Raw genomic sequence first — 16,668 nt, forward strand, 5'->3', positions numbered from 1 at the left:
CATTAGAAACCCAAAAACACAGAGGAGTCTGAGCTTCCAGTTCAATAGAAACTGGTGAAGCAGGAGCACTCACTCCACTCACTGTAGACAAAACTTCTAGGCCAGCAGAATTTAAGGTTGTGAAAACAGAAGTAAGAAAATTTCCTAGGAGTGATAGTGAGTAGAATTATTTCCTTTTCCACCCCTTGATTCCTGAACTCCATGCATGGGAAAAACCGTCCATATACTGAATGCTGATTAAAGCATGTACTGCATTCTGGAGAACCCAGGTTGCACCTAGTATACGCTATAACTGGATGTCAAAAGTAACTTTCTATCAGTAACTGCTCAGAATAGTGTGGAACCAGTGGATCCCATAATCTATCACCAGGTTTCTGGCTGGTCTCTGCTGCCGGTACATCTGGCACTCAGCAGCAGCTGTAGTCAGGTCAGCCTTAGTAATTGGAAGGCCATGTTGTTGAGCCCATACATAACCCAATCTCTGCTAACTTGTTCATGGGCCCACTGGACAATGATACGGACAGCTAAGGAAAGAGACTGACTGTCCACAGAATGGGTCATCCTATCTACTTGATTATTGAACTCCTCCTCAGCTGAAGTCACTTTTGATGAGCATTTACAGGGGACACAAATATCTTCGCATTCTTTGCCCATTTGGAGAGATCTGGCCACATGCTTCTTCCCCAGATGTCTTTCTCAGCATTTTCCAATCATGGCCTTTCCAAGTCCCTCATCAAGCCAATCCATTGACTTCTGTCTTAGGGTTTCTATTGCTGTTAAGAGAAATCAAGACCACGGCAACTCTTGTAAATGAAAAATATTTAATGCTGACATTTTCAGAGGTTTAGCTTATTATCATTGTGGCAGGACTCAGGCAGAAACAGTGTTGGAGAAGAAACTGAGTTCTACATCAACAGTAAGTAAACTAACCCACTGGGTGTGGCTTGAGCATAAATGAGACCTCAAAGTCTACCCCACAGTGATACACTTCCTCCAACAAGGCCATACCTATTCTAGCAAACCAAATCTCCTATAGTGTCACTCCCTTTGGGAGCCATTTTCATTCAAACCACCACAGGTACAGCCCATGAATCAGAAAACAATTGCAAAACTGAACATTTCTCCTTTGAAACAAAACGTGTGACCATGTATACTACCCAAAGTTCTGTCCACTAGGAAGATTTTCCTTCGCCAGTGTTTTTCAAGGCGGTCCCAGAAAGGGGTTGGAATGTTCCAGCTATCCACTTCTGGATGGCGCCTGTATAACATGAAGAACCATCAGGAAGCCAGGCACTTGTCTCTTTTTCTCAATTGATCACAGGGCACTTCCCATGAGGCTATAGGTGCATACGTGGCAACAGATACCATTGTAATGCGAGAAACCATAGGCAGTGGGGCAACTTATTCACATAACCTGCTGCCTGTGCCTTCAGTTTAGGTCAGTCACATACATATGTCTTCCATTTGATAATAGAATGCTGTGGCGCACAACCTACTTTATGATTTGGTGAAGTCACATAGCACCCAGCTCATGATGAGTTGCTCAGGTTGTATGATAATTTAGAAGCCCATTGTCAAATGTTCAATTTTCACTACTGCCCAATAGCAGATCAAGGGCTGTCTTTCAAGGAGAGAATAGTTATCTGCTGACAAGGGTAGGGCCTTGCTCTAAAATCACAAAGGCCTCTTCTGTGATTCATTGATAGGAGCCTGCCATAGGCTCCAAAGAGCATCCCTATCTGGTAGAGCAGCCTATACAGCAGTCTGGACTTACTAAAGATCCTTCTCCTGTTTCAGGCCCCACACAAAGATAGCAGCTTCCTATCTTCTGTTGAGCGCATGTGTTACCAGAAAGTCCAAAGTGGTTGCTACCTCCTGTTCACTTGGTCCCATCAGCATAATGTCATCAACATAGTGCACCAGTGTGCTTCTGTGGCTGGTCATCCAGGGGAATGAGTCATTTCTGGGGCTCACTGTCAGTCTCTGCTGTTGGCAGAACTATAAGCCCAGCACCAGAGAAACTAGATGTCTTCCTTGATTTAGAGGCAGGGTCTCTCTAGCTGAGCCCAAAACTAGTCAACGGAGCTAATCTAACTTCATCTGGAAACCTTTTATCCTTAAGAGTTAGGAATATAGCAGTTACCTACATGGCTTTTTGTGGAGCTGGGGATCTGAACACCCATGCTTATACTTGTATGGTGAGCACTTTACCCACTGAGCCATCTCCCTCCATTGTTTCTCCCATTCACTGCCTAGACTGTGCTCCACTGAATGGGATACACAAGGTTCCCACCCTCTGGCCAGCACAACATTTTTCACATCTGACACTGAAAAATAAAAGCATAAAATACAAGTCCTATGGACTTTTATCTTCCTGAGATGGAAATGGACGACCCTAGATAGCTTGCCTACAGCTGCAGGTATACAATGCACTTTTAGCCAAAGGGAATCTAATCTGTTCATCTTCTCTGCCTACACAAAACTCACTGGTTCAACAGGAGGGAAAAGAACAGAGCCTACTGTGATAATCATCATAGTAATATTAAAGATTAATAACCAAAAATCAGACAACTTTGATCCCCTGAAAACAATAAGGCATACAGAAGGATGAAGTCTGAAGAAGCAGAACAGGACAGAAACTGTCCCAGCACCGAATCTGTATACAAGCTTTTACAAAAGTGTTGCTCCCTTTCTGCCTTCTATGGCTCCTTAACTTCTAGCATCTTCCTAGAGAAGCCTCACCCTCAGAGTTGAGCTTCTGCATTCCAGGAACCAATAATGGTAATAAGTCAAAATGGCAATGCAGGGAATGCTTCTCTCTGGGAAACACACACAGAAACAGAAATTCGGACCTCTCCATCCTGGAAAAGGTACAATCCCTGAAGTAGCAACAGAAAAAACAGAAAATCCTTTCCTTGGACTAGGAAACGATATACAACTGAAGAATCAAAACACGTCAGTCGACTTCTGAAGCATATTACATCTACATTTTGAGGCTACTTCAAGTGGTGCAGGCTAACAGTCTAATTAACCACCAGCTTACAGGGAGAGAAGGAAACATCACAAAACAGTAAATCAAGTACTGATGAACACATACAGCATCTTGTTTTGAAAAGCTCTAATCAAAAAATGATGGAAGCATTTTAACATAGGGGGAAAATCATAGCGCATAACAGAAACACTGATTCAACAGTCCTTCATTCCTTACATACAGCAGAATAACTATACACAACTCTGAAAAGTGTCATATTTAACTCTTCAAAACAAATAAAGAGCCAAAAAGTAGTGTGAAGTACAAAGATATAAATCAAGACTGAGAGTTCCTTACACGCAACTAACACAGGCCAGCGAATGGAAAGGATGAGATGAACCTTGAGCATCCAGTCCAACCACAAGGTCTTCAGAAAGTAGTGGGCCAAATCAAAGACTAGGGATATGCAGCTGGACAGTGTCCATGACTGCCAAACCTAGGGTGATTTAAGCAGTGAAATAATGATGATAATAGTAGAACAAAGCCTAAAGATTCATAAGTTTGCAAATTGCTATGGCTTGATTCTTTATGGTTTGTTTTTGAGACAAGGTCTCAGGTTGGTCTTGAACTTGCAATCTTGTCTCAGCTTCCTGAGTGCTGGGATTAAAGGCCTTGCCCTACCAAATACCTAGCTTCCAGTTTCCATCTTGAAGATCTCAGAAAGTCATTTATTAAAGGCGTAGTCCCTAGTATGGCACTATTAATTAAGGTCTTCAAATCATGGAAGGCATGACTTCCAATGAGACAGTGGATCCTAGAACCCTTTCTCTTTCTTCTGCAGTTCCCACCCACGAGGTAATCATTTTGTCACACCCTCCAACCATGTATCACTGCAGATTCAAATTCAGCTAAATGCTATTATAAGCTCGTTATTTCGTTTGTTTGTTACAAGGAAAGAAAGATGACTTTTATGTAAAAAAAAATACTTAAAAATAGATTGAGGCTCAGGAATGAGCTTAGTCAATAAAAATGCTTTACAGGCAACCCTAAACATCTGAGTTTGGATCCACAGCACCTATGTAAAAAGATGAACACAGCAGTATGTGTCTGTAATTCTAGTATTGAGAAGACGAAAACAGGAGATTCTGAGGTCTTACTAGATGGTCAGCCTACCAAATCAGTAAGCTCCAAGTTGAGGGAGAGACTTTAGATCAAAATAAGGCCGACAGGGGACATAGGAACCATGAGTTTGAAACCCGAGGGCAGTGATGTCCCACCCTCACATGTTGGTAGACACGCTGGGGAAGGAGGGTAGAGTGCAAGTCAAAAAATCTCAAGCAAAAGCAAACTCCAAAAGATTGTAATTTTTATTCTTTACTGTAAGGGAAAAACTCACGGAACAGGAACGGGAGGTCCAACCTCAAGGTGTAGAGCACCGGAACAACAGAAAGAGAGGCCTGGGCAGGCCAGCAGTTTAAAAAATGGGTAGCCCAGGCTTGCCTGGAACTCCAGATGCACCTGTTTTTGCCTCCTCCAGCAAATTCTTCCAGCCTGTGCCACCACAATCAGTTGGCCTCGAACTCGTGACCCTCCTGCCTCTGCCTCCCAAGAGCTGGGATTAAAGGCTTAGACCACCACCACCTGCCTGTCCTGGAACTCACTTTGTAGACCCAGGCTGGCCTCGAACACATAGATCTACCTGTCTCTGTTGCAGGTGGATCTGGAGTTCAAGGCCAGCTTAGGCTACACATTTTTTTTAAACCGCAAGCCGGCCCAGCTCTTTCTCTCTGTTGTTCCCAAGCGCCTCACCTTAAGGCTGGACCTCCCGTTCCTGTTCCTTAAGTTTTTCCCTTACAATAAAGAATGATAATTAAAACCTTTTGGAGTTATCCTGAGATTATGTGACTCCCATTTCCTGCCCCTTTTATGCATCCGGCTTCATGTGCAGGCCCTGCCCCTTGCTGGCCATAGCAGCAACAGAACTTCCACACACACACACCACCCATGATGGCATGGGCATAGAACAGCTGCCTCCGCCCCTCTCCTGAGGAGAGGCAGTCCCAGTGGCCTGGAGTGATCAAATTAGCTATCACTGGACGCACATCCAGGGCACGCCCCAACAGCTAAACCATCAATGACCTACCAGAGTGAACGAAGAGACCTGTCATGCAGAACCACAGCCACAGGATCTCAATGACTCAGAGCAACAGTAGGATATCCAAAAGAAGTTTCGTTGAGCATTCAGTATTAATGGACCAGAAGCCAGACTGACAACTCATGCCAACGACCATGTGCAGGTTGGGCTGACTGGACAAAAGGGAATACTGCGTGACACACTGCAGCTCCCAATGGCACTAAGATAAAAAGAGGTGTTTGAGAGACAGGGAAGGTGGAGTAGCAAAGTGGATTTTGGGGTTATTGTGTTTTTACTTTAAATTTTCTTTGGAGGAGGGAGAATGCTACAGGGGTGAAAGGCAGTTAGGGAGGGACTGGAAAATGAGCAGAACTGGTGTGCATGATGTGTAATTCCCATAGAATAAAAAATTATCTTAAAAACAATAAGGTAAAGGAATGGGGAGATGGCTCAGTGTTTAAAAAGGACTTGTTACTCCTACAGAGGATCCATTTTAGTTCCCAGCAACAAGAAGTCAGTTAACAATCATCTGTAACTCAGGCTCCTTGAGATCCAATGCCCTCTTCTGTCCTCCTTGAGCAGTATATGCATATAGGTAAGACAGACATATAGGAAAAACACTCATACACAAAATAAAATAATTAAATAAAACATTTTTAAAGAGGCAGGCAGATCTCTGTGAGTTCAAAACCAGCCTGGTCTACAAGAGCTAGATAGGCTCCAAAGCTACAGAGAAACCCTGTCTCAAAATAAATAAATAAATGAATGAATGAATGAATGTAGTAGAAGACAGTTGAAAAAGAAACTCAATGTCAACTCTACCTTCCACACATGAACACACACACAAATGAACACTACACATACACATACAAAAGGATAGCTTGGCGAGAAAATAAATACCTCCTCCATCAAAAGAAAGTAACTAACAGACTAAAGGGAGAGACTGAAAACAGAAGACTACCAAACGGCACGACCTGAAGTGCAGCCTCTGAGGACAGTGTGGGAAAGTGACTTTATGTCTGGCCCAAACACAGCAAACGGTCGCCAAATGAGGCCTACAGCTTGGCCTATGACTCAAACCAGATCTGAAGAAACACTGGGCAAAGTTATTAGGCAGTTTCTATGAAACATCTAGATTGTGCTCTCCCACCCCACAGTCAGGAAAGACAAAGAAGGCTGGGGATTTTATAGATTAAAACCAAAAAAGCAAGACAAAGCAACCAAATGATTGTGGGATCCAGGGCTAATGATGGGGAAGTTGACCAATCCCTTGTCTGATTGGTCTTTAAAAGATCCGTGTTTGTTTGTTTTGCCCTCTTGGTTCCCTGCTCTTCGCTGGAACTCTGGCTCTGTTTCTCCCATTTTCTCCTTTTATTAAAGCTGAGTATTTTTTTTTAATATTTATTTATTATGTATACAATATTCTGTCTGTATGTATTCCTACAGGCCAGAAGAGGGCACCAGACCTAATTACAGATGGTTGTGAGCCACCATGTGGTTGCCGGGAATTGAACTCAGGACCTTTGGAAGAGCAGGCAGTGCTCTTAACCTCTGAGCCATCTCTCCAGCCCTAAAGCTGAGTATTTTATATAAAGCGAGTTTGGTTATTTCCAATTGCCGACTGACCACGCCCGCTACAGGAAAAAGTTGGGCAATGCACTAAGAATAGATAATATCACAGTAAAATTAATTTACTGTTTGCTACACAGTACTTACTCAAAAAAATGTCTTTACTTTTAGAGACAATATACCATTACTTCCAGGAGAAACAAATAAGTATTCTGAGGTCCAAGTCTGTAACTAGCAGCTTAAGAAAGTGTTTCAAAAGTTAAAAAATAAAAACAAACACACACACACACACACACACACACACACAAGGGTTAGCCTAACTACACTTTTAGATACAAAGAATAAAAAAATACACTGGATTCTTGTAAAATGCCCACAACTTTGCTGAAAATCTGAAATTGCTTTAAAGTAAAGAGTAGTAGTTGTTCATGGAGGTTCAAGACTGCTATCTCAACACTCAGGAAGTGGAGGTCATTGGAAAAAGACTTCAGGGTCAGCCTGAGTATACAGTGGGGAGAAAGAAGAGGAAAGGACTGATAGGGGTTTAAATGGAGAAGGTAGAAAAGATAAAAGTAGAGTAGAAGAGAAGGAAAAGAAGAAAAACTACTTTAAAAGTAAAAACAGAGGACCAGAAGGCAATGGTGGTCCACACTTCTGATCCTAGCACTCCGGAGACAGAGGCAGGCACTGTGGTCTACAGGGTGAGTTCCAGGACAGTCAGGGCTACACAGAGAAATCTTGTCTCGGGGGGCGGGGGGGGGGGGGGAGAGATTCAGGGGTTTCAGTGTATTTGTTGCTCTTAGAAGATCCAAGTTGGTTCCCCAGCACTTGCACAGCTGCTAAAATCACCTATAACTCAAGTTTCAAGGGATCCAACACACTCTTCTGTCCTCCATGGGCATCATGCATACATGTGGTGGTGTACAGACATAAATGCAAGCAAAACATATACACACAGGGGAAAAAAAAACGTGTGTGTGTATTATTTGGGGTTTTTTTAAGTCCACGAAGAAAGAAAAAAAGACAGTGGCAAGGTGAGAATTTCTAAAATAAACCTTCTATGTCAACAACACTCAGCACAACAAACCCTTTCTAAGTTAAAATTCACTACTGGTTCATGATAGAAGGGATGGCCCATTTCCTAGAAGAGCACTATGTGCACTTATGGTCTGCAGACTAGTTAAAAAAAAAATAAAGCTGTGCTGAGTCTGAATCATGCAGAAATTTAAACAAAACCTATGCGATATCCTGCATGGTCTCCTGTGCTAACCCACCTCCAATAATTTACTCTCAATACAGGGGTGGAAAGATGGTTTAGCAGTTAATCACATGTATAGTTCTTACAGAGGATCTGAGTTTGATTCCCAGCATCCAGGTCAGGTAACTCAAAACTGCCTCTAATTCTGTTCCAGAGGATCCAATCCCTTTTCTGGCTTCCTTGGCCTCCCTTGTTCAAGTGCACATATCCACACACAAACATACACATAATTTTAAAAAATGAATAAAGAAGTCAAGTGTGGTGGAACATGCCATTATCTAAGCTGGTCTACATAGCTAGTTGCAGGATAGCCAGGGCTACAAAGAAAAACACTGTCTAAGAAAAAATAATAATAATAAAATAAAAATAAAGAGAATCTGACCCCCAATAATCGAGTATTAGTTCACTCCTTCCACAACAAGACACACAGTAAGCCCAGAAGAGTGAGGACAGAATTTCACAGTTAAGTAGCCGGTTACAAAGATAAAGCCCAAGAACAATTCTCTGTATCTTGGCCTAACACACCTTAGTGTTTCCATCAGTAACTCACAAAATTCATAGTCTTCAATTCACATCTCAGAAGATTTCAGTAAGAAACACAATGTTCACTTTGAGATTGAAAGCAAATCAGGAAAGCAAAGGAGAAGTCATAAAGATTGATGACAGAGGGCTTCTTAACCATGCAGGCCCATCACTCACCTCCAAAAGTGGCCAGCATTACACTGCCTGACAGCAACAAGCTCAAAACGTGTGTGTAAAACTGTATTTACCTGTCTGGGACTTTGTGGTGGCCATGTAGCACTGGTTCTGAGGTAGCGACTGGTGGAGGGCTGGGAAGGTTGGTAAAAGCTGCTGTCGTCCACATTCAGAAATATTTCTGTTGATATCCTCTTTTGGTTCCTTATGGTCTCGAACTTCTCTGTGGTCTTTGCTGGCTGCATGCTTCGAAACAAAGACAAGTGATTACAATAACTTCAGTAGCAGATGGTGACTGAAATAAAATGCATCCAAAAGTCAATTCTTTTTCTCATTAATTCTCATTTACTAAAAGACAGGTGGAGGAAGGTAGAAAGTCCAAAATCCACACAGTACAACTATTAGCAAAGAAGGACCTAGCTCTAGAACACATGAGCGAAACACTCAGTCCTAATATCCTCAGCAGATGAAGAATCCATGAGAGACAGCTTTTCTTGGCTTTTCAAGACAGGGTTTCTCTGTATCTTTGGAGCCTGTCCTGGAACTAGCTCCTTGTAGACCAGGCTTGCCTCAAACTCACAGAGATCCTCTGCCTCCCGAGGGCTGGAACTAAAGGTGTACACCACCACCACCTGACTGATTTTATAGTTTAAATATGTCTATAATAAACAGGTCATTTAATAATACCCCTTTGCCAGTACATTGATGATCCTATCCCAGATACCAACTGAGGAGAGAGGGAGTGGGTGGAGAACCACAAAGTTTTCCTAAGGCGTGAATGATCTAAGATAATATATAGTCGTTACTGCTAAGGAATAGTGACATGGAAGCACTTAGATAAGAAGCTTACCAAAATCTGCCAGTCAGTGGTGGTGCACACCTTTAATCCCAACACTCAGGAGGCAGAGGCAGGCAAATCTCCGTGCATCAAGACAGCCTGGCCTACACAATGAATTCCAGGATGTCCTGAGCTACACACAGAAGCCCTATCTCAAACAACAACAACAAAAAAGAAGCCTACCAATTTCAAGGTTAGCTTGGGTAAGGCAGTGTAGCTACAGTTGTAAAGGTAGGGAAGGGAGTCATGTTAGTACATTGTTGCTATACCTGCAGGGGAGATAGAAACTGGGTTACAGAAAACCAAGGCTAGATCCCTCCTAGGCTGCCTTGTTTCTTGAAAGTGGTCTTAAGAGGGCAGGTCCATGATCCAACAATCTCCTAAAAGGGTTTTCAGTCTAGTTTCCTGCGATACTAATAACAAACTCCCAGTACTTAACACCCCTGCCTTTACTCCAAACTGCTTGGACACTAATAAACCTCTCCTCTGTCTATGACCACACATTCACCAATGCTTTGGAGATAATTTCATCTTTTAGTTTAAGACACATACAATTCAGCTTGAACTTAATTTTATTGTGCAACAAGTAACAACCTAAAAATGAAAGACATTCCAAGACAAGGCTTTCTCCAGTATATATGGTTTCTGAGAACACAGGTTATCCACATATAAAAAACTGAAGTAGGCCAGATGTGGTAGCATAGAAATTAAATCCTAGTACTCTGTAAGGCAGAAATAGATGCATGTCTGAGTTTGAGGCCAGTCTGGTCTACACACTGAGTTCCAGGTCAGTCAGAGCTATGTAGAGACCCTGTCTCAAAAATATAAAAATAAAAGAGGAAGAGGAGAGAGAAGGTGAAGGAGGCGGCTTCTTCCTCATACCATATACAAGAGAATAGACACACACACCCTGTTGTCCCTTGTATATGATATGAGGAAAGAAGTCTCCTCCTTCACACACACACATATTCTCCTCTATCTTTCAACATTAAATGCTCAGGATTCTACCAAGACAGAACCTGGGCAGGAACGTGAGTTCTCAGCATGACAACTGACTGCAGTCAGAACTCAACATCGAATTCCATCAGGACCAAGAGCCAATCGTCCATATGACAGAATGACAGAAGCATCTCCCCACACACCTGTATCAAATTAGCTAGAACAAGTAAGAGTGGGTTGCAGAAACAGATCCAGAGAAAAAGCAGACAACAAACACTCCTAAAGCATGTAGAATTCTGACAGTAAAGACACCAGAAAACTTTAAAAATCTAGGTCAAGGAAAGAGTTCTCACAACTGCCACAAATGCTACCAAGAACACAGTCCCAAACATAAAACTGATAAACTGAATTCAATCAAATGAGACATCAAACTTCAGTTCATCAAAATAAAAAAAAAAAGAAATCAGGCTGGGTGTGGTGGCAAGCAACAGCAAGACTAGTAGTCAGGAGTCAGGGAGTAAAGCTGCTGAACACTTTGGTAATTACACTCTTGAATACTTAACCCCGAAACAGAAAAAATTATATACAAATAAATATAAGCAGTCATCACAGCTATAACTGAATAGCCTAAGACTGAACACACTAACTCAGGAGACAGAAGCAGAAGGTTCACTGCTTTGAAGCAAGCCAGGTCTACCAAACAAGTTCAAGACAAACATTGGACACGTAAGAAGGCCCAGGGAAAGCAAGACAGGAGACAGAGGACATGAACAGACAAGGACGTGCCCTGTTGTTTTGGGAAAAATATTAGAGCATGCCTCCTAACTGACAAAGGGCTTCTATCCAGAAATCCTAGAGCTGAGGATTTATCTCGGTGGTAGAGGGCTTGCCCACTGGATTAAAAATCAGCACTAAGTATGTAAAAGGGAGAAAGGGAAGCAGCAGAAATCTTAAAGCTAACAAAATACTTTATTATAAAAGGGCAAGAGATGTGAAATGCATTTCTCCATCAACAACAGAGTTGCAAATCATCACATTGTGAAGAAGTTCAAGTAAAATTATGGCAAGCACATTAGACCACCAAAACACAGCAGCAGCAGTACAAATACTGGCAAGGACACCAGAAACCAGGTATTTCCAACAATGAAGATGGCTCAGGAATCCATGAACTTGTCACCAAGCCTGATGACCTGAATTCAGTCCCCAAGACCCACATTTGGAAGGACAGAGACAAGTCCTGCAAATTGACATCTGACTTAGATCACATGTATGCTATGGCACGTGTGCACTGTGTACACAGACTTGCACTCACTCATATACAATAAATGAATAACTAAATAAAATATTTTTTAAAACTTTTAAAATGTTACTAATAAGAGTATTGGAAAGGCACATGTATATCTCGATACTATTTTGGGGGGGCTGGAGAGATGGTTCAGAGGTTAAGAGCACTGGCTGCTCTCCCAGAGGATCTGTGTTCAATTCTCAGCAACCACATGGTAGCTCACAACCATCTGTAATGATGCAGGTGGAACACTATACATAATAAATAAATAAATAATTTTTTTAAAAAAATACTATTTTTGAAGCTTCTTGATAATCATAAACTTTCAACTTTCTTGGTCGATTTTTCTGTTAGCATATTTTAATCCATAATTATTTTTTAAGTCTCAGGGATTTTCCTTTTACTATTAGCATACTTTAACTACACACAATAGTAGGATTATAATATTTTCATACATGTACACAATGTATTCTGAGCACATTCACCTTTCATTACCCTCTCTTTCTAGGGTGCTTTTGGATTTTGTTTTTTTGTGGCAAGGTATGTATGTATGTATCACCAGCTGTCCTCCAGTTCATATCCACCCACTAAGGTATCCTGAGCGCTAGGATTAAATGTATACACCACCATGCCCAGCTACCCTCTTTTCTTTGTAAAGATTTATAATTAATTATATGTAGGTGTATTACATGTGAATATGTAGAAATCAATGCAAGTGCCTGAAGCACCAGAGGTCTCAGAGTCCATGGAGTTAAAGTAACAAATGGCTGGGAGTCCCTGATAAAGAGATGCTAGGGCCCTCTGGAAGGGCAGCTGTAGAAGGGAAAGGTCCTTGTGCTCACAGGTGCACTAGGAAAACCAGGAATGTCTCTTGAAAGAAAGAGATAAATAACTTGTTTTCTACCCAGAAGGCTGGAAATGGATGTGGTTAATCGCTGTTGACTTCTACGCTATCTGTAGAGCCAGGCTACCCCTGGCTCCCCGATTCTTAAGTTTATCTTAGACTCTTCCTCCCTAGTACTTTATCTGGATCATTGTTTCTCATTCAGTAGAACCCATCTATATGGGAGCTGTCACATACAAATATACTTTACAAATAGCCAGGTGACCTCTGTGCTATCTGTATGGTCAGGCCATACAGAATCTTATGTTTATCAAGCTAGCCAAGCTGGGAATTGGGGGGCCCCCAGGCCAAGTGACCAGTCCGTGTTCCATTAAGTTGAACCCACATAAATACCTGGCAAGAGGACAAAACATCTGACAGATATAGGACCGCAAATGATGACAAGCAGCTCCGCCCTATACCCAATGCAGCAACTACAGATCCACACATGGAACTTGGGCAATCAGAATCAGCACCACCAAGATAAAAACAAGCACTCTTGGGAAAACAAACATGAGAAAGAGCAGCTACATTTAAACAAAACTCCTCTGAGGAATTAGAATTCCTAAGAGATTGTGAAAAAATTGTAGTAGCTCTCTATACCTACCTACCCATCCATCCATCCGTCCGTCCGTCCGTCCGTCCATCCATCTATCTTTTCTCTATCTAGTGTGTGTGTCTGTCTACTGTTGTGGGATATTTATACACTGTATTAAGTATTGCCATTGCCAGGCAGTGGTGGCGCACACCTTTAATCCCAGCTCTCAGGAGGCAGAGGCAGGTGGATCTCTGTGAGTTCAAGGTCAACCTGGTCTATAAGAACTAGTTCTAGGACAGGCTCCAAAGCTAGAGAAACCCCATCTTGAAAAACCAAAAAAAAAGAAAAGAAAAAAAAAAGAAAAAGAAAAAGATTTTGCCATGATTGGTTTAATAAAGAGCTAAACAGCCAAAAGCCAGCAAAAGGTATAAAAAAGACTTCTGGACAGAGAGAGGAAGTAGGAGGAGATAACTGAGGCACAGAGGAGACACCAATGAGACAGAGGGAGCCAGGCATACAGAATGAAAGATAAAAAGCCACATGGTAAAAATGTAGAAATGAGTAATAGAAATGAGTTAAGATATGAGAACTAGTTAAGAACAAGCCTAAGGCCGGGCGGTGGTGGCGCACACCTTTAATCCCAGCACTCGGGAGGCAGAGGCAGGCGGATCTCTGAGTTCGAGGCCAGCCTGGTCTACAAGAGCTAGTTCCAGAACAGGCTCTAGAAACTACAGGGAAACCCTGTCTCGAAAAACCAAAAAAAAAAAAAAAAAAAAAAAAAGAACAAGCCTAAGCTAAGGCCAAACTCTTATAAGTCTCCATGCCATTATTTGTGAGCTAGTGGCCCAAAGAAAAATCTGTCTACAGTCTAAAAGGCAAAAAAGGTTAATAACACTAGATCTTGTTCCCCAATCACTTTTCCACCTAACTTTTGGAGACAGTGTCTCTCAACATAATCTGGAGCTTACTGATTGAACTAGGCCAGCACCACCACAGGTCTCTTCCTCACTGGCACTAGAATTACAGGCATGTGATTCTGTGGTGCATGCAGGTGTTCTATGGGTGCTGGGGTTTTAGCTAGGGTATTCATACTTCCTCAGCAAGCACTTTGCTCCCGGGGGCATCTCCCTAGTCTCATGATCAGTCTATTGTATTGGATAAGATGAAATATGATTTAGGCATGGGGGCACACATGCACAATTCCACAATCTGAATGGTAGGAGCAGAAATATCAGGAATATAAATCTAAGTCCTGCCTGGGCTAAGTGAGACCCTAGCTCAAACCAAAACATAAATACATAATTTTTAATAAAATTTTTAAAACACCTATTTTCCCAGTATGAGGTAAGCAGAGGCAGGCATAATCTCTGTAAGTTTTGAGACCAGCATGGTCTACAAGAGCAAGTTCCAGGACAGCCAAGGATACACAGAAAACCAACCCTGTCTCAAAGAAAACAACAACAACAAAAAGAAAAAGAAACAGGTATTAAAAATTTAAAACATCAACATAAAGACCAGAATGAAAAGGGTTAAAGCATAGAGCAGGAAATAGGTACCAGGCAAGGTACACCTATAGAAGGACAGTACTGTGCTCACAGACAAGAGATTCTATGAGAGGGAAATTAATAACCACACATTATTACATGTTTCTGGAGCTCACATGGCAAACCCACAGATTGACAGTCTTGGGGAAAGGTTCCAGAATGAAACCCTACAGGCTACAGAGAAAACAACAGTCTGCACACGAAAGGCACTTGAAATCACAAGGGAGTATAATCATGAATGTTGAATCCACCAAAGCTAAATCCACATCACAAAGTAACAGGACTGCAGACATTCTGAAACATGCATCAAATACATGCAATGAAAAACAGATTGAGACCAAGTTCAACAGGCTGAGTATTATAGGGAAGTACTACTTTCTGTCAATGCTAAAGTACAAAGCTCATCTTGCTCTAAGTAACCCTGAAGATCACTTTCAGAGCCTTCCAGAAATGGCAGAAGAAAAATAAGTTTTCTGACAGGCAATGGTGACACACGCCTTTAATCCCATAATCACAGCACTCGGAAAGGCAGAGGAAGCAAGATCTCTCTGTGAGGTCAAGGTTAGCTTGGTCTACAAAGTGAGTTCTGAAGCAGCCAGGACTACACAGAGAAATCGGGGGGTGGGGGGGTGAGAGTTTCCTTGAAAAAAATCCTGACCCGTCTTCAAAGCAAAAAGAAGCCTTCAGGAAAAACATTAAAAGCAGAGCTGATGTGGTATCATCTGATATCATCTGAGTTGGTTGCTCATATATCTGGAGTGACAACTGATGACCACTGCCATTAATTGGTTTTTCCCTTTGTTACATGAAAATCTATTTGTTTTCATTAATGCAAAGGAGGATAAGATAGAAAAGAAGACATAAAATTACCAGGCCCAGGATGGACTTCGGCATAGTCTTACGTGCCCTGTGAACCCTGACATCAGTGCCCGAGGCTGTAGGCTTCCTGTCCTCTGTGTCTGCACTTCCTTCCCCAGGCACAGCAGGTGCTGTGGTTGGCGTCTGAGGAAGTGCACTTGGAGTCCTGCATTTACTGGCCCCTCCAGGAAGAGTTTTTGCTGCATGACCAGGAAGCGAGGAGGCTAGAGTGTTGGGAGTCCTCAAGGGCTGCCCCTGCAGGGCTGGTTTATTTAAGAAATATCCATTGCTGCCAATAACAGAAGTCTGCATGAAGTCGTCAGCTGTGACATGGTTTTGCTTCCCCACTTCTATGTCTCTTTCTGAAAGTCCATTTTCGGCCACCCGAGATGCTCTGTTGGTGCCTTCCTGCGGGCTAGCTCCTGTGTTCTCCTGAGTGTGTTTGGGGGCGTTTGGATGGCTGGTGTCACTGCTCTTCTCACAAGAGCCATTGGTTTCTCCATCTGTAGCCATGGGAGTCTCTCCTGTCTGTGTCTCCGTGGAACCTTCATCAGCAGCCATAGGTGTATCTGTAAACAAAGAAAGGAATGTCACAGTGGCCAGCACCCATCCATCAATCCATAACTATCACCATAAATTATAATTTATTTGGCCAACATATTTGTCTACAAATATGCTACGAAACTGTCTACACTGTTAGCATGTAGCTAAGTGGGAAACTCTTAAGTTGGGAAACACACCTGCCTATAAAAATTATTTATTTCCTATAGAAACCAATACTTAGCCGGGCGGTGGTGGCGCACGCCTTTAATCCCAGCGCTCGGGAGGCAGAGGCAGGCGGATCTCTGTGAGTTCGAGACCAGCCTGGTCTACAAGAGCTAGTTCCAGGATAGGCTTCAAAGCTACAGAGAAACCCTGTCTCGAAAAACCAAAAAAAAAAAAAAAAAAAAAAAAAAGAAACCAATACTTAATAAATGAAATGCTGATTTATTTCTTAAAATATTAACTTTTGGTAAAGTTTGAGAAGTCAGCCTAATTTTTAAAAAGACTGTTGGAGATTTAAAGGGAGAAGGAAGTTCAGGGATTAAGAGCACTTACTGTTCTTACAGAGTACCTAATCTGGTTCGCAATACCCACACTAGACAGTTCCTAACC

At 42.2% G+C, this 16,668-nt stretch overlaps 1 protein-coding gene across 6 annotated transcripts in view; it reads right to left on the reverse strand.

Annotated features, from left to right (window-relative positions):
• Ehmt1 (euchromatic histone lysine methyltransferase 1) overlaps positions 1-16,668 on the reverse strand; it is a 127,611-nt gene that overhangs the window by 71,313 nt on the left and 39,630 nt on the right. For all 6 annotated transcript variants that reach the window (XM_038336752.1, XM_038336754.1, XM_038336751.1 and 3 more), the window contains exons 3-4: positions 15,526-16,082; positions 8,703-8,874 (exon numbers count right to left, since the gene is read on the reverse strand). In XM_038336752.1, coding sequence (XP_038192680.1) covers positions 8,703-8,874; positions 15,526-16,082 — 729 coding nt within the window. The remainder of the gene's footprint in view (positions 1-8,702; positions 8,875-15,525; positions 16,083-16,668) is intronic.

The sequence above is a fragment of the Arvicola amphibius genome, chromosome 7 (assembly GCF_903992535.2).
Source record: "Arvicola amphibius chromosome 7, mArvAmp1.2, whole genome shotgun sequence".
In the NCBI taxonomy this organism is placed as follows: domain Eukaryota; kingdom Metazoa; phylum Chordata; class Mammalia; order Rodentia; family Cricetidae; genus Arvicola; species Arvicola amphibius.